The following is a 26,378-nucleotide window of genomic DNA, read 5'->3' as shown; positions in this document are numbered from 1 at the left end:
TAGTAGCACTATTGACATTTTGGATTAAATAATTCTTAGTTTTGTAGGGCTCTCCTGTGCCTTGTAGGATGTTTAGTAGCTTTCCTGATCTCTAACCTGTAGATGCTGGCAGCTCCCCTCCCTGCCCCTCTCTTTTCTTGGTTGTAACAACTAAAATATCTCCAGACATTATCAGAGGCCTTCTGGGGGAACATAATCATCCCTAGTTGAAAACGACCACCTAGGGAATCCAATTTTCTCCTATGAATTAAATTACCTTATAGATGCTGATAATACTATAATCCATTTCAGTCATTATCTCTTTCCAAAATGATAGCTCTACATCTCCAAATGCCTACCAGAGACATAAGTTTAAATATTTGCAAATATCTCAAATTCAGTATGTCTAAAACTGCTCATTATCATGCCCTGAAAATATAGTCCTCAACTGTACTCTAGAGGTCAATGGATGGCCCCCGATCTCACTTAGATGTACAAACCAGAAACCTGAGTATAACCCTACACTTCTCCATTACTATTAACTACTGTATGCAATAAATCACCAAGTCCAATTAATTAATTTAGACCAAGGGTGATCATTCTTCATTCAAAAACTATTTACTGAATGCCCACTGTGTATGAGGCATTGTGCCATATGCTAGAGATATATCTAGAAATAAGTCACACATAGTTCCTGCTTTAATGAAGTCTTGGTAAAGGAAGATAGGAAAAAAAGTAAAGGTCCATAAAAATTATGGATTATGATCAACATAATGAATAAAGCAAAGGGCGTGAAAAATGCAAGGTGTGATGGTGTTACATATGAAACAAATATTTATAATAGACATCAGGCAACAAAGGATAATTACTGAGAGCTGAAAAACAAATAACGTAAGCCCCATGATTGCCCCAGCTTACCTAGATTGCTTTGAAGCCATTAGTAACTCAGGCAGAGTCCATCAGTCTACTTGAGTCAAAGATAGGAAACTGAGGGTTTAGCGAGGTGGAGGGACAGAATATTGAAGAGGAGACAGATGCCTGCAGAGAAAAAGCTGGAGATCTAAAGTGGGTTCTCCTAGAGTATTCAGATAAGAAATGATCAATGTAGGCATGAGAGGAAACCACCTGAGGCTGGAGAAAGAACCATTTAAGAATTAGAGGAAACATTCCCTGGCACTCCGCTAGGGCCAGGAAGGGTGCTTGTTCCTACCAGCCAGACTAGAAAATTTTGAGATTCAAAGGCCATTGAGTAGATTACAAAAAACAGTAGGGAATAATTAACTGTAGACTAAGCAAAGCAGACATGAAAGAATAAAACTATTTTAAAGTAACTTAATTCTTCCAAAAATAAAGATCAAGAGTATTTCATGGAATAGAGAAATATTTGAAACCCAAAAATGTAAAGAAGCAGGAATATATGACCCATAATGAAGAACTCAATCAATCAGAAGAAATCGACCTAGAACAGACACACGTTAAAATGTGCAAACACATCAAAATGATTGAGTGTATGCCATCTGTTGAAAAAGATATGATATTTTAAAAATAATAGAACTTCTAGAGATACAAACTGTAATTTCTAAAATGAACATATACTTAGTAGGATTGGCAGTAGATTAGACATTGTGAAAGAAAAAACAGCTAACTTGAAGACATATCAATAGAAAGTCAAACATAAACTGAAGAAATAAGTATCTAAAAAAACAAAGCAACATCAAATTGTGATACATACAAATTCCAATGGTATCATAAATTGTAGTTGAAGTCCCCAAAATGGTTTTGGACATAAAGATAACTAAACAAATAATAGCCAAAATTTTTCCAAATTTGATAACAATAAACTTACACATTCAAGAAGTTCAACAGACCTAAAACCACCAAGAAGCATCATCAAACTGCATAAAACCATTGCTAAAGAAACACCTTGAAAGGTGTCAGAAAAAAAGAATCATACATTCAAGAAAAAAAGATAAACATTAAAGTAGATATTTCATTAGAAACAATGCATGTGAACAGACAGTGGCGAAATATAATACTTAACCTAACATTCTATATCCAGTGACAATATCTTTCAAGAGTAAAGATAAAATAAAGACTATTTTAGACACAGAAAATCTGAAAGAATTAATCCCTAGCAGACCTGTATAAAGGAAATGTCAAAGCTAGTCTCAGGCAGAAGGAAAATGCTACCAGATGGAAATCTAGATATGAACAAAGGAATGGAGAACACTGGAATTATGAACTAAATTGGTAATTATATATCACATTCTTTTCAATTTTCTTAATATGTAACTGAAAAATTAAGCACGATGATAACAATACATTGTGGGTTTTATAACATATGCATAAATAAAATGTATAAAAATAGCAGCAGGAAGGCTCTGAATGTAAAAATTAAAATATAACTAATGTGAGGTTCTTATATTGCAAGTGAAATGATATAATACCATTTGAAGGAAGACTGTAATAATTAAAAGTTGTGTAACGTATCAAAGAGAAACCATTAAAATATTTAAAATGGAAATAGTTAATACCAAAAAAAAGGAGATAAAATAGAATCTCAGAAAAACAATCAATTAATCCAAGAGAAGACAGGAAAAGAGGAGAAGGTGAACAAAGTATATGTGGTAGAAACAGAAATCAAATAGTGGGATGATAAACAGAAACCGTACCAGTATTACAATGATCACATTAAATGCAAATGGCCTGAACACCTCAATTTAAAGGCACCAATTATCGGACTGAATAAAGAGCATGAACTATATATATAGAGAACCATATATATAAAGAGTATGAACTACACACACACACACACACACACGCGCGCGCGCAAAAATGTCCTTCAATTATTAAGACACAAATAGGTTAATAAAAGAATGGGGAAAATATACCAGGCAAACGACATGAACTAAAACAGAGGTGGAGTAACCAGGCTCACCTGTGGACTCTGACGCTATGCCTGCCCATGGACCCTGGTACCATGCCCAACCATCTGCAGACTCTGGCACTAGGACTGCCTGCCTGTGGACCCAGGTGTCTGACCAACACATGGGCCCTGCCAACTGGCCTGCCCAGGATCTCTGGGTGGGCACTGATAACGGGCTTTCTCTTTGAAACAATACCTTGTGCAAATGTTTGATCTGGATACCTGCCACCAAGCTAGTAGGTTCAACCTCGAAATATTTGTTTTGAGTTCTCTCACAGCTTTCCATTTCTTCTTTTCCCCTTCTAAGTCTTGGTTGGCCAAACCAGTATGAGCGCTACAAAGAAAGCCAAAATGTAATTACCAAAATGAGCATTAAGAAACGAAGCACTCCATCTGAAAAGGCCTATAACAAGCAAATGAATCAGTGATCGAAACGTCCCAACAAAGAAAACTGCAGGACCAGTTGGTTTCACTGGTGAATTCTACCAAAACATTTAAACAAGATAAATAAAAATCTTTTTTCAAGCCTTTCGAAAAGTGTAAGAAGAGGAAATATTTCCTAACTCTTTCGAAGCCCGATAATGGTAACATGAGGAAAGAAACTACAGAGCAATATTCTTTATGAATACAGATATAAAAACCTTCAACCAAATGCTAGCATACTGAATCCAATAGCATATCAAAAGGATTATACATCATGACCAAGTGGGATTTATCCCAGGAATGCAGTGGTAGTTCAACCTATAAAAATCAATCAATGCAATATATCACATTAATAGAACAAATGTAAAAACCCACATATTTGTTTCAATTGATGCAAACAAAGCCTTTGACAAAGTGTTTCATGATTTAAAAAGAATGCAGAAAACTAGAAATAGAAGAAAACTTTCTCAAAATGACAAAAGACATTTATGACAAACCTATAGCTAATATTATATTCAGTAGTGAAAAACTGAAAGCTTTACCTCTAAAATCAGGAACGAGATAAGGATGCCTGCCTCCACCCCTTCTATTCACCACTGTACTGAGAGTTCTAGCCAGAGCAATGAAGCAAGGAAAAAAACAAAAGGCATCCAAATTGGAAAGGAAGGCGTAAACTATCTATATTTGAAGGTGACATGATACGCATATTTCTACATATAGAAAAGCCCAAAGAGTCCTCCTAATACACACTACCAGAGCTACTAAACTCAGTAAAGATGCAGGGTGCAAGATCAACATGCAAAACTCAGCTGTGTTTTTACATACCATCAACAAACAATCCAAAAAGAAAATTAACAATTCCATTTACAGAAGCATCCAAAAGAGCAAAATAGTTAGGAAGAAAGTTAACTAAAGAGGTGAAAGACTCACACACTAAAAGCTATAAAACCGTGCTGAAAGAATTTAAAGAAGATATATAAATAGAAAGTCCGTGGACTGAAAAATGTTTTTCATATGGCAATACTACTCAAAATAATCAACAGACACAATGTAATCCCTATAAAAATTCCAGTGGCCACTGTTGCAGAAATAAAAAGCTGACACTCAAGTTCATATGGAACTGCGAGGGACCCCTAATAGTCAAAACAATCTTGAAAAAAAGAATAAAGTTGAAGGACTCACACTCCCAGATTTCAAAATTTACTATAAAACTACAGCTATCAAAATAACGTGGTACTGGAGTAAGTATACGTATATAGGCCAAACGAATAAAATTGAGGGTCCAGAAATAAACCCATACATCTATGGCCAATTGATTTTCATCAAGTGTGCTAAGACCATTCAATGGGGACAAAGAGTGGTGTTGGGACAACAGGATATCTACATACAGAAGAATGAAGTTGGATCCCTACCTCTTGCTACATAAAAATTAACTCAAAATTGATCAAGAATCTAAATATAAGAGATAAAACCACTAAACTATTAGAAGAAAACATATGGGTAAATCTTCGTGATCTTGGATTTGACAATGATTCTTTAGATAAGACACTAAGTTCACAAGCAACAAAAGAAAAATGGATAAATTAGATTAAATCAAAATTAAAAACTTTTGTGCTTGAAAGGACACTATCAAAAGAATGAAAAAACAACCCACAGAATGGAAGAAAAATTTACAAATCATGTATCTGATAAAGGTTCTAGTTTCCCGAATATATAAAAAGACAACCCAATTAAAAAATGGGCACAGGACTTGAATAGACATTTCTCTAAAGAATATATACAAATGGCTAACAAGCACATGAAAAGACCTCAACATCATTTGTCATTAGAGAAATACAAACCAAAACCACGAGATACCACTTTATATCCACAAGAATGGTTATAACAGAAGAAAAAAGGAGAATAACAAGTATTTGTGAAGAAACTGGAACCCGGGCACATTGCTTATGGAAATGTAAAGTGGTGCAGCCACTGTGGAAAACAGTTTCATGGTTCCTGAAAACATTAAACGTACAATTAGCACATGAACTAGCAATTCTACTCTTAGGTGTAGTTCCAAAAGAACTGAAACAGATATTCAAATAAGTACTTGTATAGAGATATTCATAGCAGAACTATTCAAATAGCCAGAAGATGTCCCATGTATCTAACTACAGATTAATAAAGGAATTGCTCTATATATATACAATGGAATATTATTCAGCAACCATGGATAAACCTCAAAAACACTATGTGCAGTGAAAGAAGCCAGACACAAATGGCCACGTATTGCATGAGTCTGTTTATAGGACAATCCAGAACAGGTAAATACATATAAAAAGAAAGCTGATTAGTGCTTGCTAGGGGCTTAGGATAGGGAAAAATAGGATGTGACTTCTTAATGGATACAGGGTTTTATTTTTGGGTAATAAAAATATTTTGCAACTAGATATGTGCATGTACATTGTAAATGTACTAAATGCCACTGATTTGTCTGCTTTAAAACGGTTAATTTTAAGTTATGTGAATTTCCTCTGAATGAAAAATTGAAATGCGAAAAAGAAAAATGAGGCACTGAAAGAACTTGGAAACGCTTTGGCTTGGTTTATTCTGTTAGATAGAGAAAGCCGTAGTATACTTTCAGGGATTCTATTCTGTAACAAATTTATGTACGATTTGAATCCCCAGGGTTTAGAAGCAAAAACTCTTTTTAAATGCTAGTGTTTGAGGAACAGGAACAAAATGGAATTACTCAAAAATCAGGTCCCAGCCAATGCATTTATGTCACCTGGTCAGAATATCTTCTTTGTAACGTATTTTATGCAGAAATGGTAAGGGAGCCCCGAGGGCAAAATGCAGATGTTCCCCTACTCTAAGTACACTGGTCTAACAGTTGAAAAGAAGCAAGTGATGAGAACACAGATGCAGGAAATACCTAATCCTCTTCTCACTAGGATCTAAGAAACCATCCCACATTAATTTGGCTGGGAACAACTTGTACAGACACTTCTGGTTTCTTTATTCTCCAGTCGAATCCACCATGTACCACTTGGCTGAAGGGTTGTATTACTCAGCAACTTTTAATGTAGGGGGTTTCAGTGTCTTATCCATAGATATTGTGCATTTGCATACGTGGAAGCCTTAAAGGTATATCAAGAAATAGCTGGCATTTGAGTACGGCTGGAATACAGATGAAAATGATCCTGTGCCTAACCTTTTGATTTGATTCTAAACATTACGAAATAGGCTCCTAAGGACTATGGCCTTTCACAGTAACAGCGGCATTAGAACTCACCATAAGGAAAAAGTACCACGGCTGGGGCACGCCATACTTCCCTGGAAAGACAGTTTCTACATACCAGGTCACAAGGCCATATAAGAAAGCATCAAGTAAAAGCATTCCCAATATATAGCCAAAGATGAGGTTATCCTCAAGGTTGGCTGGTGTCCAAAGGTTATCCCACTTAACACCAATTTCTGAAATAAAAAGGAGATATTTACCATAGATGACAGCTCTGTTATTGAAATAGCAAAGAAAAAAAGTTGTTGATACTCTAAATTTTGCCACTGTGAATTATTTGTTGATACCCTTAGTATGTAGGTCATCTAAGAAAATGATGGCATATGTAATAACATTGGTCTCTTCCCTCCCCCCTTCAAAACCTACAAAAATAAATAGGAATGACTGAGATACAGTCAACAACTAAAACAAAAATAACAATAACAAAAAGGTCAAATCAAAAGCAGATCTACTAGATCCTATCCTTCCACTTTATCCCTCATGCTAAGTTCCCGCTGAAATAACCAAGATATACAAATTTGGACAAATATTCAACAGCAGTAGAGACAGATACTGACTACCAAGCAAAAGAGAAAAAAAAGTTTTGCTTATACAACTGATAGAAAGGAGAAAAAGGAAGTCACCAAAATAAGACAAGCAATCCTTTGTTTCTCTACTTACTCTATTTCCAGAAGGAATGCAGTACAACTGAAAAAAAGATGAGGGCTTGTAGTAAACTCCTAATTCAAAGAGGCAAGACGTGAAGATGATAATGGCCCATGAAACTCATTCCTTCAACATGAGCCCTCCCTTTCCTATAGACCTGTATCATGAGAAGAATATTCATGAACATTCGGTCTTTGAGAAAGCTATAAGAAAAGGTAATAGTCTGAGATAAAAAGTATTTAGTAGAATTAAAAATGATTATCAAAATGAAAGCCATTTTGAGGCAGTGAACAGCAAATTAGAAATCACAGGAAATAGAATATAAGTTTCAGAAAGTCTACCATAACTTGAGAAATTCTCTGCCCAAAAAGCCTGAGCAGTTCCTAAGGGAAAATAAATAATGTAGAAAGAAAACAATCACTAAATAAAATAAAATAAAATAAAATAAAATAATCTGATAAAAAAACTGAATTAGACAACTAAAAATGTACATCCTGTTGCAGATCAAGCCAATAAAAACCCCATATTCACTAGATCGACTCTACTAAATTTTTAATGCTTCATGTATAAAATAAGACCAATGCGAGAAACCACAGAGAAATCATATGTATGTTCTTCTAACTGGCTACTTGGAAGGAGAGTTTTGTTTACAAACGAGAAAATTAGATATCCCCAATCCTTCTCATTCATCAATAAGTGCAATGAAATTCTCACTAAATCCCAACAAGATTTTTCATAGAATTTGACAAAGTGATTAAAATTCAAGTGGAAAGCAAAGTGACAAGAATTAACTGAAGAACAGCAAGGTATGGGTACAAGACTAACAGATATTAAGACCTGTTATAAAGCTATAATGAGTAAAACCATTGTAGTATTAACGCAAAAATAGACTGAAAAAGATTAACAGAATGGAAAAGATCAGCAGAAACAGATCCACGCATATATGGAACCTGATATAAAAAAAGGTGGAATTAGAAACCGGTCGAGAACAAACTATCCAATAAATGTGTAATAGCTTGATTTTCATACTGAAAATAAAACTAAGTTCTTAACTCACAACAGAAGTATCAATTCTATGCTTATTGAAATCCCAAATTAAAAATAAAAATATATAAGTTTTAGAAGAAAATATAAGATTATTATCTGTGTGACTCTGGGTATGAAAGGATTTCTTGAATAAGACAAGTGTACAAACTAAAGGAAAAGACTGACAAACTTGAACACATTAAATTAGGGAAGCTAACAACGCAAATGTCATTTTGGAAAGGAAGTCCATTCTAAAAAGGAAGAGAAGGAGGAAAGGCACCCCTACCCCAAGAGAGGAGTGAAAGTCGGGGACAGAGGACAGGTGCATGGACCCTAGGTTTTCCTGTTTCAGGGAAACCTGGAGAAATGTTCAGGTGGGACCACGGAGAAATCATCCAGCACTGTGTGATGGTGGCATCGGTACTGGCGGTGAGGCACTAGATAAACGGGCCTGGGGCGGTGCTACTGGCTCCTTGGACCTTAGAAGTCAGACAGAGCTTGCATAACTTTCCACGTGTTTGGAAGGCCAGAGTCTCAGGGAGGGCCGGGAAAAGGCAGAGAACTGTGTGGGGACTTGAAGGCTGGGGCAAGGGGCCAGACCGCATTTCTAACAGATGAGGTACCAGTACATCGTCTACATGGGCTGTGTGTAATGAGTCACACTTCAGCTCACGCTAGGTACTCTATTATAGAGGCAAGAGACTCAGAGGACACCACATAGATTTGGGGTCACCATTTCCATCCACTGTAAGAGGTTTATAAATCCCCAGCCCTGCACTTATAATCTTGAAGAATACCTGTCTGAAAGACTGACTCATTCAGAAGAACCTGAATAAATCATTGTGTTAGACTTACATTACATTTATTTTCTTCAGCCCAGTAATGTAGAGTTTGGAGGAAAATTAGTTATAGGAAATAAAGAAGCTATACTTGCTTTTTACATGGTATTGTAATGTATTATTGGGAAGGATATAGGAAAACTCATGTGCTATTGAAGAATAAACTGGTCTTCTCTTTTTGAAGGTTATTGTAATAGCAATCAAAATTAAGCTATAAATACCTTATAAGAGCATTTTTGTATCTAGGAACTTATATTAGCATGCACATTGTACAAGCAAAGATATGTGTACTATTGTGGGCAACAGCAAAAAAATTGGAAATCACTTAAATGTGTATTGATAGAGAACTAGTTAATTATAATACCCCTTCACAATGGAATATTTTACAACTTTGTGAAAAAATGGAGTGTATCTCTGTGGGAAGAAGTCTAATATATAAATAGTACTAGGTGAATGTAGCAAGTTATAGGTTAGATTATTTTAAATTATTTTACTTGAGAGTATAATGTAGGTTTTGTGGAGAAATGAGAACTTTTTAATTTTTCACACTTAAGGTTTTTTTTTTTACAGTTCACACAACTGCCTTCATATTAAATAAACAAATCTGGAGATAAATGATTTTTATATAACATTTCTTACCTCCTCACCCACTGTACCACCCATACTGCCTTACTCTACATTTCTAGGAATGAAATAACAAAGGCAAAATTTGCCAGGCAAACACTTACCTCTTATTTCCAACTTGAGCAGAAGATTAACCCCCAGTGCTAATGCAACATTTGAGCTGAGACACGAAGCCACCTTCTTAGTAAGGGTTATCCTTCCATAGTTTTGAGCAATATATCTAAATGGAAAGAAACTGGCAAAATATAGGATGCTTCCGGCAGAAGCAACCAAATGGACTACAAATAAGAAAGAAATTGTAAGGTCAGTTTAAAGCAATATGCAACAAATTACAAATAACTTTTTATGCTACAATAAAGGAAAAGAACGCAAGTTGTGTGAGGGAAGGAAATGTCTTTCTTTTTTACCCTTGTATCACCAGTGTCTGGCACACACTACATAAGTTCAGTAAACATGTGTTGAATGGATGAATTAATGTATATGGTGCATTAATGTATAAGGTATTTACCATGTGTGATAAATATTTATGGTTATTTAAACAAAGATTGGCCCATACATGTGCTACAGAAAATTTCTTTTCCTTTCTAAAATTTATTCATGATCACTTGGCTTAAGAAATAAATGCACACCTTCACTATTAACATAAGTTGAATATACTTAGTGTTTTCAGAGTTTAAAATTATAAGTAGAATAAGAAGCAATTGATGAAGTTTTTAACAGATGCTTCCCATCTAAAGCATGATATTCAAAAGAAAAAAATGGTTGAATAAGTAGATAACTACTGAGAGTTGGATGTGATGAGGTCTGTAAGTATGGGATCCTAGAGACTAGGAAAATTATTCTTGTCAAGCTTACCATCAAGATGATATAAAATCAATATTGATGAAAAAAGTAAAAACACCCAAATAAAACTATAATGTTATAAATTACTTTTTTTTCTGTAAATCGCCTTATTGAGGTATTACTAACACACAAAAAGCTATAATATTTAATGTGAACTCGATTGAGTTTGAAAATAAATATACACCCATGAAACCATCAACACAATCTATGCTATAAAGAAATCCATCACCTTCCAAATTTCTTACTGCCCTTGTATTTTTTGGTATAAGAATACTTAACATAAGACCTACCCTCTTAGCAAAATTTTAAGTGTACAATACAGTACAATTTGCTACATATAGGCACTACGTTGTACAGCAGATCTCTAAGATTCATTCACCTTGCATAATAAAACAGTGTACCCCTTGACTAATACCTCCCTACTTCCCTCTACCCACAGTCTCTGGAAACCACCATTCTATATCTCCTTCTGTAAGTTTGACTATTTTAGATTTCTTATAAAAGTGGTGTCATGTACTATTTGTCTTTCTGTGTCTGGCTTATTTCACTTAGCATAATGTTCTCCAGGTTCATCTGTGTTGTAAATGGCAGAATTTCCTTCTAAGATAGAATAATATTCCATTTCGTGTATATACCACATTTTCTTTATCCATTCATCTGTCAAAGAATATTTAGGTTGCTTCCATGTCTTGGCTGTTGTGAATAATACTGTAATGAACATGGGAGTGCAGATATTTCTTTGAGATACTAATGTAATTCCTTTGGTTATATACCCAGAAGTACAACTGCTGGGTCATAGGGTAGCTCTATTGTTAATTTTTTGAGGAACCTGAAAACTGTTTCTATAGTGGCTGCACCAAGTGTACATTCTCACCAACAGTGCACAAGGGTTCCCTTTTATTCACATCCTCATCAATATATGCTATCTTTTGTGGGATTTTTTGGGGTAATAGCCATCTTTACAGTTGTGAGGTAATATCTGAATTTCAGTGTTACCACATTATAAAATTTAAGTTTAAATGTCAAGTTAGAAATATATCACAAGGCATTTAAAGAAACAAGAAAGTAGGGCTCATCCAAAGGAAAGAGAATAAATCAACAGCAATAGTCCCTGAGAAAGATCAGATGGTAGACTTACTAGACTAATAGTTTAAGATAAATGTTCTAACGATGCTCCCAAAACTAAGGAAGATGAAGAGGAGCCCAAGAAAATGATGTATGGACAAAACAGAAATACCAATAATATCGTAGAAAACATAAAAAAGAACAAAAAAATTTCTGGAGCTGAATAATACAGTAAGAGCAATGAAAAATTCACTAGAGGGCTTCAAAATCAAATTTTCATAGGCAGAATAAAGAGCTGGTGAACTTGAAGACAGTACAACTGAAATGATTATTTCTGAAGAATATAAAGTAAAAAGATTGAGGAAAGGTAAACAGCATAGGAACCTGTGGTACACCATGAAGTAGATCAACATATGCCTTGTGGGAGTTCAAGAAAAAGAAAAGAGAATGAAGGAGAGATTAGATGAAATAGTGGCTAAGAATTTCCCAAATTTGATGAAGACATGAATATAAACATCCGAGAAGTTCAACATACTCCATGACCATGACCTCAAAGTGACCCACATGAAGACACATTATAATCAAACTGTTGAAAGCTAAAAGCAAACAGAGAAAGCAGCAAGAAGAGGTACTTGTCACATGTAAAAGATCCTCAATAAGATTATCAGTAGACTTCTCATCAGAAATCTTGGAGGCCAGAAGGTATATTTGAACTGCTGAAGAAAAGAGAGTGTAAATCGAGAATTCTTAATGCAGATTTCTAGTCAAGAAGGTGAAGTAGATAAACATTGTGCTGGCCTCCTCTCACAGCCTATCAAAATTATGACTAAACGACAGAACAACCATCACTGAGAATCACCTGAAGTCTAGCTGAGTCCTACAACTAAGGACATACAGAAGAAGCCACCCCAAGACTAGTAGGAGGGGCGGAAATGCCGAACGAGCTGGTCTCACAAGCACGTGTGGAGGTTAAAAATTGGGAGGACTATCTTGGCTGCGGAGGTCTCAGTGGAGGAACAAGGGGTCCCAGTCCCACATCAGGCTTCCCAGCCCAGGGTTCTAGTGCTGGGATAAGAAGTTCCCACAACTTCTGGCTGTTAAATCCAATGGAGATTGTGGCTGAATTAGACAGAGGGCTGATGGAGAGCCAGGGGTTCCTCTTAAAGGGCTTGTGTGTAGTCTTACTCACTGATGGACTCACTCTCTCTGAACTCCAGCACTGGGGCAGCAATGCCAGGGACATGCAGTTTTCTCCCAGACAGAAGTGCTGGCTGAAGCCACCACTTTCCTTTGTTGAGCCCTCTCCTTTCCAGTGTGCAGACACAGGAGGCAACCATATCTGAGTCTTCATCAACCTGGCTAACACTCATCACCCTGCCCTAGTGATTCCTTGAGACTCTGCCCCACCCAACTTCTGGGCTCATCCAAGCCACTTCCAGTGGCTTTTCCAAACAACCTATCTTGATTCATGGAGCAGATGTTCCTAAAATCTCTCAAAGGTTCACAAACCTCAAGTAAGCAGCATCTGGTCTTGGCGTGTCCTGTACCTGTCACTGAGCAGCCTCAAGTCCAGCACTAGCAGGAGCCAGCCTCAGTTCATGGCTTGGCCTCTCTAGGCACCTCTAAGCCCAGAGCAAGTGGTGGCCACCTGAAGATAGCTTGGTGGCTCATGCCAGATGGCCCTAGAAAAGGAACAGGCTGCAGCTGAACTTGGCCTATCGTGGGGCCTTGGGCCTAGCACACCCGGTGGCCAGCTTCAGACCACTCTGGAGCACCACCCAGGGCTGCATCTAAAGACAACACACCCAAAGGGTGGACTGGGCAGGCACCAGAGTTCTGCTACAGTAAATCCCACTCCACAGAGTCACTGTTAATAAATAGAAATGCAATTGATTTTTTAATGTTGATTTTGAATCCAGCACTTTACTGAATTTATTAGTTTTAACTTTTTTTTTTCATGGAGTCTTTAGGATTTTCTACATAAAAGACCATGTCATTGGCAGAGATAGTTCTTCTTTCTTTCTGATTTAGATGCCTTCTCTTTTTCTTGCCTAATTGCTTTGGCTAGGACTTCCAGTACTATGCTAAACAGAAGTGGTAAGAGTGGGTATTTTTGTCTTGTTCCTGATCTTAGATGAAAATTTTTTTTTTTACTGTTAAGTTTAATGTTAATTGTGGGCTTCTATATATGGCCTTTATTATGTTGAGGTACCTTTCTTGTATACCTAATTTTTTGAACACATTTTCATGAAAGGGTACTGAATTCTTTTCAAATCCTTTTTCTACATATATTCAAATGATCATATGATTTTTATCTTTCATTCTATTAATGTGGTGTAACACATTAATTGATATGTATGTGTGTCAAACCATCTTTGTATCCCAGAGATAAATCTCAGGTGTGGTATATGATCCTTCTAATGTGCCTGTGAATTCAGTTGGCTAGTGTTTTGTTGTTCATCAAGGTTATTGGCCTGTAGTTTTCTTGTGGTGTCTCAGTCCCACTTGGGTATCAGAGTGATGCTGGCCTCATTAAAAGAGATTCTCTTCAACTTTCTGGAAAAGTCTGAGAAGCTTGATGTTTAGATGTTTGGTAGAACTCGTCCTACTCGGACTCTTCTTTATTGTGAGGTTCCTGATTACTGATTCAATCTCCTTATTTGTTACTGGCTTCTTCGGGTTTTCTTTTTGTTCTTAATTCAGTCTTAGTAGATTGTATGTTTCTAAGGAATTATATATTTCTTCCAGGTTTTACAATTTGGTGGTGTATAATTGTTTATAACACAGTAGTTCCTCCATACCTGTATCGGATACATTCCAAGACCCCCAGTGGATGCTTGAGACCATAGATAGCACCAAACCTTATATGTACTGCTTTTTTCCTATACGTACAACCTATGAGAGTTTCTTTTAATTAAAAATTTTTTTCTTTATATTTTTCATTAAATTTATTAGGATGACATTGGTTAATAAAATTATATAGGTTTCAGCTGTACAATATTATAATGCATCATCTGTATATTGCATCGTGTGTTCACCAGCCAAAGTCAAATCTCCTTCCATCAACACATGTTTTTCTACCTCCTGTTAAAACATTTCATGTGAAATTCACCTTCTATGACAGAATGTAAGCCAAGACTATACATGAGGTGGCAAGAAGGAGCTCCCAAACATGATCCTATTTTGGCTAATGAAAACAGAAATTGTGTTACAGGAGAAGTCTTGGACTCACCTTTATTGAAGAACGTGCTAACCATAAAGCCAAAGAATACTGAAGCAATGGCATAACACATCAGAAAGACGAAGAAGAAACTATAGTCACTGTAGCAGAAGATTGACTTATTGAAAATCTATGATAAAACAATTATGACATAACGTAAGGCACACAATAAGGAGTGTCACATAAACACAAGGGAAAGGGGAGAAAATGATGGCCATAAAGAAATTGATCACACAGCTCAATGACCGAAGCTCTATGAGATGGAACGTTAACTAGATGACTTATTTCTTACAGAAAGGTTTAAATGTTTCTCAGAGATTCAGCAGCCCATGAGTTTCCATGGAGACAATAAAAGCCATATTTCACCTCCTGGCAACCTGAGACCAAGCAGTCCACACTTGAGAGGGCTGACTTTATCATTCTCAAAGGACAGCTACAGCAGGCTGCAGTCAAGTAGAACTGAAATGTTTAATATAGTGGACATTAACCCCATGGAGCTACTGAAAATTTGAAATGTAGCTAGTGTGACTGAGGAACTGAATTTTTATCATCATTTAATTTTAGTTATTTAAAATCTAAATCAAATAATAAAAGCAGTGCCAAATACATACTAAGTATTTCTAATGAAAATATAGCATATGAATTGGGATGTGTTATAAATATAAAACATACTGCAGTTTAAAGACAGTACAAAAAAGAATGTAAACTATCTAAATTTTTAGATTGGTTTCATGTTGAAATATTTTCTATGTATTGGGTTAAATTAAATATATTATTAAAATAATTTCACCTGCTCTTTTTACTCTTTAAAATTTCCAGTGGTTGCTAAAAATTTAATATTATGTATGAGACTCATATTTCTACTAGACACCACAAAATTAGACACTTACCTTGACAAAGAATAACAGACATATCAGAGAGATAATAATGATATAAAAAAAGATGACTATGAAGAAATAGGAAGCCCAGATCATCCAGTTTCTAAGTCCACTTATAAGCTGGTACTCCTGTAGAAAAGTCAACACAAATCAATTACATATATCAGCAATTCACAGTGCTTTTGCATACATTTTTAAAATTAAATTCCCATAAAACCTATATAAATGGGTCATTTCATCTCTATTTTGTGAATGAGAAAAATTAACACTCAGAAAGTCAAGTGTGTTGATTAAAATTATGCAGTTAGTAAGGGCAGTACTGGTATTAAAATATATTTCTCCCGAGTTCAGATATCTTTTTTTAATGCCATTGGACAAAAGTGAAAAGCATTTTAAATTAAACTTTGAAATATAAAGATCTCTTTTATATTATACTTTACATCCAGGAATACTAGAGAAATGTGATGTATTTTTTTTTTAATCTAATTGTAAGTTAGGCGTCAGCTGTTACTGCTTATGCTTGCTCCTCATAGGCAGTGTGTCTTCTTGCCCACTCTGGCTGCTTTCGAAGATTGTGTCTGGTTTTCAGCACTTTGAATATAGTGCTGTGTGTCTGTGTGTATCCTGCTTTGTGTTCTGAGCTTCTTCAATCTGTGGTTTGATATTTATCATTAATTTTGGCAGAAATGGCAGAAAAATCTCTGCCATTATTTCCTTAGCATTATTCTCTCATCTACTTTTGGGGATTCCAATTATGTACATGTTATATCATATGATATTGTCCTATACCTTTTGGATGCTTTTTTACTGAATTTTTAAATTTTGTCCTCTCTGCATTCAGTTTGTGTAATTTCTATTGTCCTGTATTGAATTCTACGATTTTCTTCATCAAAGTCAAGTCTACTGATGAACATGTCAAAGGCATTCGACATTTTTATTTGTACTTTTTTTATTTCTAGCAATTTCATTTGACTCCTTATAGTTTTGATCTCTCTGATAGCATTACTTATCTGATTCTGTACGTTATCTACTGTGCAGAAAAGAGCTAACAATTAAAGCTTGAGACTATTAGAAAGGCATGTTTGCAAGGTTGACCCTTGGCTGGTAAACTACTCCCTACACTGATATAAAACTTTCCCTAAAAGATAGGGTGGGTGACTGTGCCTGAACCATTTGTACATACAGCATGGTTTACGCTGGACATCTGCTTTCTAGCACTTTGGAATTTTGGTACATGCTAGGCTAAGGATGCCTACACGACCAGCCCCCCATCAAAGCTTTGGGTACTAAGACTCTAATGGACTTCCGTGAACAGGAACATCACAAATATGCTGCTGGATTTTCATTGCTGGGGCAAGAGTGTACTCTGTGTGACCTCTTGTGAGGTCACCTGAGGAAACCTGCAGGTGAATTCCTCCAGGTCAGCCTGTGATATTTCCTCTTGTGGAGATTTACTATACCACTCTAATAAATTTCAGCTATGAGCATAACTATGTACCTAGTCTCACAAGTCCTACTGAAATTTCAAAAATGGAGGTCGTCTTGAGGATCCTGGACATACACCTTCCCCTGTAGACTCTTTAAACTCCTAATTATAGTAATTTAAAATTCCTTGTCTCAAATTTTGGGTATGTGTCCTAGCTGAGTCTGGTTCTGATGACTGATTTGCCTCTTTGGCTGTGTTTTTTCTTAAATTTTGGTGTGCCTTGTAATTTTTTGTTGAAACCCAGATATATTATCTAGGACGATAGATATCAAGAAATAAGTCTAAAGTGTGGGAATTTATGTTAATTTCGTCAGGAGTTGAGTTGTGTTTGAAATTTCTCTTGGTAGTAGAGACTTCAAATTCTTCTGGTGACCTCTGTCTCCTGCCTTGCCTTCAGGTTTTCCCTTTCTGCTGCTCCCTAGAGACAGTTTGCTTCTGAAACTGCCAGCCTGGAAAAGCGGCATCACTTCCTGTTCTATAGTTGTTCCTATGGGTGTAACATCTACCTACCAATCCTGAATATGTAGAAATAGTCCAACTATCATACAAAAAAGCTCCACAGGCCTAAAAAAGTCTTTACAGAAATCTTATCAGCCAATAGCTGGGATTACCTTCAACCTGTTCTCCTTTTCCCACACAAGCGACCGCATGATGGAGAGCACAGTCGGAGAGAACATGAGTATGAACATCAGAGGGAGGAAACTACTCGAGATCCAAATCAGCCTGTCATGAAAATAGACTGGATGCGGGTATCTTTGCACAAAGATGCTGATGTTGTCAAACATTTTCTGTGCAGTGTTGCTCCCATGGTGCAGCATGATGGCCTTGTCCAAGGCATGCTGTGTGGCCAGGAAACCCTCGCTGATGTACCCTGCATGGTAAAACTAACACTGTCAAGTCAGACAGACTAAAGACTAGCTCAGACACTCAAAGAACAAGGCGATGCAAGTAAGTCACATCTTGTTACCTGCAGAACATAAATTTACTGTTGAACGTAATTACTCTGAGAACGTCATAGTTTTGACACAGAAGTAAGGGATGCTTCTTCAGCTGAATCTGATTCACATCCCCAAAATCTACTTAATGAAAGTGGTAGGCTTGCTAAATGTGATTTATATTTATAAAAAGAATACAGATTTAAATAAATATTGAAGAGACAAAGAGTTGGAAAAAAAAAAAAAAAAAAAAAGAAATGAAGCTCAGAATGACAGATATACTCCAGTGAGTAATGTAGAGTGGTCCCAAGGAAAACTGTTTTACCGAAACCAAGTTGGCCATACAACTAAAAGGCAGCTTAGGGTATCATTTGGTTTTCTTTACTAATTTTTAAGGTTGGAACTCAGATAACTAATTTTAGACTCCTCTGTTCTTATAATATGAACATTTAAAATGATAAAGTTTTCTCTAAGCATTGTATCCCTCAAATTCTGCTCCCAAATCTGAATATGTCATGTTTTGTTCATGACTCATTTAAAATATTTTGTCTTTGTGACTTCTTTGATTCATGGATTATTCAGAAACATGTTGTTTAACGTCCAAATATCTGCAATTTTTCTAATTACAGTTGAACCCTGAACAACATGGGTTTGAAATGTACAGGTCCACTTTTATGCAGATTTTTTTTCAATACCTGGACTAATCCCTACTTGGAAATCTGTAGACGCAGAGGGCTGGCTATATGATTGATCTACACCATTTTATATAGGGAACTTGAACGTCCATAAGTTTGGGTACCCAAGGGGAGTCCTGGAACCAATTCCAAACAGATTATCAAAGAAAAACTAAGTTTTTGGGCAGTCAAAATTTATACATAGACTTTCGACTGCTGAGGGGATCAGTGCCCCAACCCCAATGTTGATTGAGGGTCAACTGTTATCTTATCGAGCTCTAGGTTAATTCTATCAGAGAACATACTCTTTATGATTTCATTTCAATGAGATTTATTTTATAAACCAGCATAAGAGTTATCATAGTGAAAATACCATGTGCCCCTTAAAAAAAAATCTGTGTTCTACCAATGTTGAGTATTTGCTCTACAAATGTCAATCAGTTCAAAAAAATTGAAAATGTCATTCCTATCACATACTTCTTTAAATTTTTTGTTGTTGTTTAGATGTTCTATCAATGCTGGAAAGATACTGATATCTCCATCTATGATTGTGGAATTGCCAAATTCTCTCTTTAATTCTGTCAATTTTTGCTTCGTGTATCTTAAGTCTCTGTTATTAGATGCATACACATTTATAATTGTTACATTCTCCTGACCAAATGGGCCTTTTTCTTGAAATCTATTTTATCTTTACATGTCTATATTTGCTTCAGCCACTTTACGGTTATTGTCTTTAATTAAATTTAGGACTCTTCCAGACATTTTCCTACATATATTTTTTTATCTTCTCTCTTATCCCTCAAGGACTCTAATTGCACATGTTTGAACTTTTTGTATTTCCCCAATTTCACTAAAAGTCCATTTTTATTTTTTTTGTTTTTTAGATTGGATGCATTTTACTATTCCAACTTCACTTACTCTCTCCTGTCATCTTCACTTGGCTATTAAATATTTCCTGCATTTTCCAATTCTAGACTTTTTGTTTTATTCCTTTTTTATCATTTCTCTTTCTCAGTTGACATTTTAAAAATTGTTTCTTTCACAGTGCACTTATTTTTTCTTATTTCAAAGAGAATAGTTATAATAACCACCTTAAAAGTCCTAGTCTGCTAAGTCCCATATTCTGGGATTCCTTGGAGTCTCTGTCAGTTGATATTAAGACACAGTATACAAAATCACTTATAGTAATATGATTGATTATTGGTGTAAGAATAGACAGACTAACAGGAAAAAGAGAATTTTAAGACAGATTATCTTAATATTTTGTCAATATGAAGGCAAAATGTTACTGTATCCCTAACCAAAACCACATAGAAATGTGAACTTGTCATGCATTAACCACCAAATTGTAGAAGGAAAAACTATAAAGGAGAAATAGTAGAAGAATATTTTTGAACTTAGGAGTAGGGACAGACTCCTTAAATGAAAACCTAAAAGAAAGAACCACATGGCAAAAAATAATGAACTCAAGATTTCTGTTCAATAAAGGACAACATGGATAAAACCAGAAATTGGAAAAGTACTTTTAACATTTGGAATTAAAACATACATGGAACTCTTGAATGATTATAAATCTTTAAATAAATCTTTAACTAAAGTTTGTGTTATATGATTTAAAATTCTCTGTTCTGTAAAGGGATTGTTGTTTTTAAGTTTTAAAATATCTAAAAGGTTCTTTTGTGGTGATATAAATACACGTTAAGCACAGTTTCCCATTTCTCCCTTGTTCCATGTAATAGATATCTTAATTTTCTACTCTTTCCTGTCAATCCTTCTTAGTCTTTGTCCCTTTATATTTTGCTTACTCCTCCTTAACTTGAATGTTACCAGCATTCAGTCCTTCGTTCTCTCTTCTCTAACATTCTCCACCCCCCAAATAGTGTGGTATTAGGGAAGTCTAAGGGCGTACTGTCTGTTTCCAATATGCCACCTGCAACTGAGAAGTGAAATGACAAAATCAAATCCCAATATCTGCGGGATTCATTCATTCATTCATTCTCCAAAATAACTTCATTGATTATAGAAATTATTATATAAATTGTGAAACACAGGTCATGGTCTTTTTTGTTTACCAACAGTATAAAATAAAATTTTGTGTTCAGATACAAACAAAAACCAAAGATAAACTATGAGTGTTACCACTTGGAGAGAGTCATCCACAATCACATGACGTCGTTTCTCTTATTCATGCTAAATATCGCTACGTCTCTCTCATAACTTCCCAAGATATTGAGTACTTCTTCACTGCTCACACGAGGTCTGTAATGACCTATTTTCCTCCTAGCCTCGTCTCTAACAGCCTCCCACAAGCACCCTCTAATGTAGCTATTAAAAAATAAAGCGAACAAACAAAGGCCATGTAGCTCCCTGAATGCTGCACCATGATCTCCACATGTTCACAGTTTTATTTCCACTGCCTGGAATAGTCCTCATCCGTCTCCACTTAGCTTATTCATACAGGTACCTGGAGGTTCAAATTAAATTATTTTTTTCTCAACAGACTATTTCATAAAGATTAACGACTAATAGGTTCATCTATTCTCTTACTGGTTATGTGGTTTCTAATTTTTGTTGCTAACGCTAGAATGTACTAGCTTTTTTCTTCTATTTAATATCTGCTAAAGATAAAATCTCAAGATAATTGGCAAATCCAAATTAAAGGCTTTTAACATATGATAATGTGTGAAATAAAAATATGAATTAAAAATTACCATCACAATGTAAAAATTTTTAGACCAAATCAATAAAATTGTACATAGATGTAAATAGGCAAGTAATGCCAACAAATAAAAATGCGTGTTATTTGGAAAATATAACACTAAATCACAACTACATAAAGACAGAGATGCTGATGTAAGAATTGAAAGAGAATAAAACAGGATACAGGTATGTTACATATATTTTTAGGTTTGCCAAATATGTAACATTGAAGTTGTTTTGGTAGAATATAAGTTTAATTTTCAAAATTACCACAATAAGAACAAACAGATCTATTACATATATAATTGTGTGTATATATATATATGTGTATATATACATGTATATACACATTGTATATATGTATAAACAATAATATACAAAACACAAAGTCTACAGTTGTGTGTGTGTGTATGTGTGTCTGTGTGTGTATACACGTATATATATATCAATAAAACCATATGTGTGTGTGTGTGTTAGTATGTAACTGTGAGGCGTATTTAAGGGTCTGCTCACCAGGACTTCCTCCATCATGAAAGTCTGGGTTCCTGGGTCCTGAAGAGGAATGAATAGGGAAAAGTAAGGATGTTTTCCAGCCTGTCACATCTGGCCACGCGATAGTCCTCTGTATCCTAACAAAACGCAGATGATATTTTATCTAGAAATAGCAATAGGAAACAAACTATGCTTAAAACCAAATAAACTAAAAAGCAAGTATTAGAAATAAAAGAAAGTTAAGAACATATGAAAAACCATGTGATTTAAAAGAGGAGAATTCATCTGATGTCAAAGTAATACTGAATGCCTGGCATTGAGTGACACCAAGCACGACATATATGTTCCAATCATATCTACATCTGAAGTCCTCTGAAAATGAAGACAGTTCACAAAAACAAGATATCATGTGACCCATATACATGACAAGCATCCCCATGTCACACAATGAAATAAATGCAAATTAAAACCACAGAGATGTATTTCTTACCTATCATACTAGAAAAATCAAAAGCTTAACAACACACTTTGTTAGTAAGACTGTAGACCAAGAGGCACTTTAATTCATTGCTTGTGGGATACAAAATGACACATCTGTAATGGAGAATCTGGTAATGTTTAACAAAACTACATATGCATTTACTGTTTGATTCAGCAATCCTGCTTCCAGAAACAGACTTGAAATACACATCTCCAATAATATGAAGATGACATATGCACAAGTTTGTTTGTTGTTACATTATCTGTGGTGGAAACATGTTGAAATTAGTTGCTCATACACAGGAGACTGTATAAACTATGGCGCCTTGACACTAGAGAGAGCTATGAATCTGTTCATGGTATAGTCAGAAAACAGAAATCAGGCTAGATAACTGAAAGGGTAAGAGAATTCTAAGGTAGCAGGTAAAAGTGGCGGCCACCAGCCCGCCCCAGGACTGAGGGAAGAAAAGCAAGAATTCAGCCTGCCAGCAGGAGACCTCTAGTGCCCTGTAAAAAAAGACTGACTTTGCCTGGTTCTATTCAGTAGTTTTACCAACGATTTTGATTAAATATGTATGATATGTTTGCCAAATTGCAGAGAACACAAGGGATAATTATATTAGATGACAGAAGTCAAATATTTTCTAAAAACGTCAATAAGCTGAAATAATGTCACAGCAGACAGGATAAAAATTATTTTAAAAAATTCATAAAAATCCTTTTTTTAGGCCCATAACACCATTTAGGAAGACACTGGAGAGAAGTAGCTAAACTATGTCATTCTATGACAAATGCCAGGGATTTACAGTTGGCTGTACATTCAGCCTGATGATATGAATGCAAAAGGCAAATTAAATCCAAGACAGAGTTAACAGTGTCAGGTACTATTCCTCCCATCCTCAGAAAAAGACAGATCAGTTTTGGTTCTGGGGATATGTTTATTTAAATCTTTCGCTCATCTTTGAAACTGTGCTTTTTATTACTATGTTGTAGGACTCTAAAAATATCTTGGATACTAGCACATCGTCACATATGTTTCACAAATAAATTTTCCAACACTATACCTTGATAATTCATTTCATTAAGTGTATTTTAAAACATTTTTAAGTACTTAAGGTATTTTAAGTCTTTGTTAAGAAAATTGTAGATTTACATGTAGTTGTAAGAAATAACAGACTGTGTGTAATCTTTAACTACTTTCCCAAGGATAACATCCTGACATTGACACAAATCACTAAGTAAGACTGGAGTTCCACAGGTTTGGACTCGTGTGTCGTATGCTTTAAGTTCTGTATGACTTCATCATATGTGAAAGCTCAGGTACCACTCATCACAGTCAAGATATCAAACGGTTCCATCACCCCCTTTTTCCCCCATAGCTATCCCTTGACAATCAAGAATATGTTCTCCATTTCTAAAATGTTATAATTTTTATGTATTTATTTACCGTTTAATTTATATTTTTTCCCCTCCCCATCCCCTTGCCCCCTCCCCTCTGGTAACCACTGGTCCACTGTCCGTGTCCATGAGTCTGTTTGTCCTGTTCATTTGTTGCTTTTAGGTTTATATCCCACATAAAAGTGTTACCATGTGATTTTCAACCTTTTCTATTAGGCTTATTTCGCTTAGTATGATTATTTCAAGGTCCATCCATGTTTGGCATTTTGTGTGTGGTTACCATTAAGTTTGTGTTACAAATGGCAGTATTTCATCTCTTCTTACGGCTGAGTAATATTCCACTGTATATATGTACCACAGCTTTTTAGCCAATCATCTATTGTAGGACACTTTGGTTGCTTCCATGTCTTGGCCACCGTGAATAATGCTGTTACAAACATCGGTGTGCAAATATCTTTTCAGATATGAGTTTTCAAGTCTTTGGGGTAAATACCCAGTAGAGGGATTGCTGGATCATATGGTAGATCAATTCTTAGTTTTTTGAGGAAACTCCATACCGTTTTCCACGGTGGCTGTACCAGTTTGCAGTCCCACCAGCAGTGTATGAGGGTTCCTATTTCTCCACATCCTCTCCAGCATTTATTTCTTGTCCTGTTGATTATAGCTATTCTAACAGGTTATTTTACAGTATTCTTGTCTGAGCCTTTGTATTTCTGTGGCATCCATCATAACTTCTCTTTCATTTCTGATATTGTGTCTTTTCTCTTTTTTCCTTAGTGAGTCTAGCCAAGGGTTTTATCTTTTCGAAAAACCAGATCTTTGTTGCATTAATTTTTTCTATTGTCTTTTTTTCTCAGTCATTCATTTCTGCTCTAATTTTTATTATTTCCTTCTTTCTGCTAACTTTGAGCTTCATTTGTTCCTCTTTTTCTAGTTTTTGAAGATGTAATGTTACACTGTTTATTTGGGACTTTTCTTGTTTCTTGAGATAGGCTTGTAATGACATAAACTTTTCTCTTACCGCTTTTGCTGTTATCACAAAAGTTTTGATACATTGCATTTTCATTCTCATTTGTTTCTATGTATCTTTTGATCTTTCCTTATTTCTTCTTTCATCCGGTCCTCCTTTACTAGAACGTTGTTTCAGTCGCATGTATTTGTGGGTTTTCCTGTTTTATTTTTGAAAGCTGATCTCCAGTTTCAAAGCATTGTGCTTGTAGAATATGCTTGGTATGATTTTAATCTTCTTGAATTTGAGACTAGTTTTGTGTCCCAACATACGGTCTTTGAGAATGTTCCACGTGCACTAGAGAAGAATGTATAAGCTGCTGTTTGGGATGAAAGGCTCTGTAAATGTCAACTATACCCAGTTGGTCTAACGTGTCATTTAAGGCTGATATTTCCTTATTGACTTTGTTTGTATGATCTATCCATAGCTGACAGTGGGGTATTTAGGTCTCCTACTATAACTGTGTTTTTGTCAGTTTCTTCCCTTAGTTCTGTTAATAGCTGCTGTACGTACTTCATGGCTCCCTGATGGGGAACGTGCATATTAATAAATGTGATGTCCTCTTGCTGTATTGCTCCCTTTATCATTATGAACTGTCCATCTTTGTCTTTTGTTGCTTTTTCTATCTTGAAGTTTATTCTATCAGATATAAGTACAGCTATACTTGTTTTTCTGGATGCCGTTTGCTTTGAGTATCGTTTTCCATCCTTTCACTTTTTTGTCCTTGCAGCTGGGATGTGTCTCTTGAAGGCAGCATATGGTCGGTTTTGTTCTTTGATCCAATCTTCTACTCTGTGCCTTTTTATTAGTGACTTTGGTCTATTTACATTTAGGGTAATTATTGATAAATGAGGATTTTCTATAGTCATTTTATCTTTTGTTTTCTGGTAGCTCGGTGTCTCCATTGTTTGTGTTTCTGTTATTTTAGTTTGGTGGTATTCTATGATTTTTTAATGTTTCCTCTTTTTATGTTTTGTGTCTCGGTTTTGCATTTTGTGTGTGTGTGTGTGTGTGGTTACCGTTAAGTTTGTGTAAAAGAAAGATTTATATATATAGTCCTTTTTCTTCTGTGTGTGTCTAATCTCCATTCCCCTTTGCAAAAACAGACCTTTACTCCTTCCCCGTATATGTTTTTGTTGTCACAAATTAAAAAAAAATTATGTTGTGAGTTCATTTCTGAGTTGTGGTAGGTACTGTCTTCCTTTTGTTTTTTAAATGTTTTTACCCCCTTTAACCATCAGGTAATATTTAAGCATATAAGACCTTGTTCTGAATAAGGGTTGCAATTTCCTGCTTCTGTTTGTCGTCTTACTCTTACTTGTATGTCCTTTTTATCTTTTTGTTTCAGGTAGAATAATCTCCTTCAGTATTTCCAGTAATGCAGGCCTTGTGGTGGAAAATTCCCTCAGCTTTTGTACATCTGGAAAGGTCTTTATTTCGCCTTCGTATCTAAAGG

The 26,378-nt window shown here is 35.5% G+C and overlaps 1 protein-coding gene across 1 annotated transcript in view; it reads right to left on the bottom strand.

Moving 5' to 3' along the window:
* LOC105306061 (ATP-binding cassette sub-family A member 3-like) overlaps positions 1 to 26,378 on the bottom strand; it is a 123,654-nt gene that overhangs the window by 84,489 nt on the left and 12,787 nt on the right. The window contains exons 5-11 of the mRNA XM_023523813.1: positions 22,057 to 22,198; positions 17,846 to 18,105; positions 15,761 to 15,877; positions 14,883 to 15,000; positions 9,847 to 10,020; positions 6,603 to 6,784; positions 3,102 to 3,239 (exon numbers count right to left, since the gene is read on the bottom strand). Of these exons, the coding sequence (XP_023379581.1) occupies positions 3,102 to 3,239; positions 6,603 to 6,784; positions 9,847 to 10,020; positions 14,883 to 15,000; positions 15,761 to 15,877; positions 17,846 to 18,105; positions 22,057 to 22,198 (1,131 nt within the window). The remainder of the gene's footprint in view (positions 1 to 3,101; positions 3,240 to 6,602; positions 6,785 to 9,846; positions 10,021 to 14,882; positions 15,001 to 15,760; positions 15,878 to 17,845; positions 18,106 to 22,056; positions 22,199 to 26,378) is intronic.

Source organism: Pteropus vampyrus, unplaced genomic scaffold, assembly GCF_000151845.1.
Source record: "Pteropus vampyrus isolate Shadow unplaced genomic scaffold, Pvam_2.0 Scaffold417, whole genome shotgun sequence".
NCBI lineage: Eukaryota > Metazoa > Chordata > Mammalia > Chiroptera > Pteropodidae > Pteropus > Pteropus vampyrus.
This window is presented reverse-complemented; position numbering and strand designations above follow the sequence as displayed.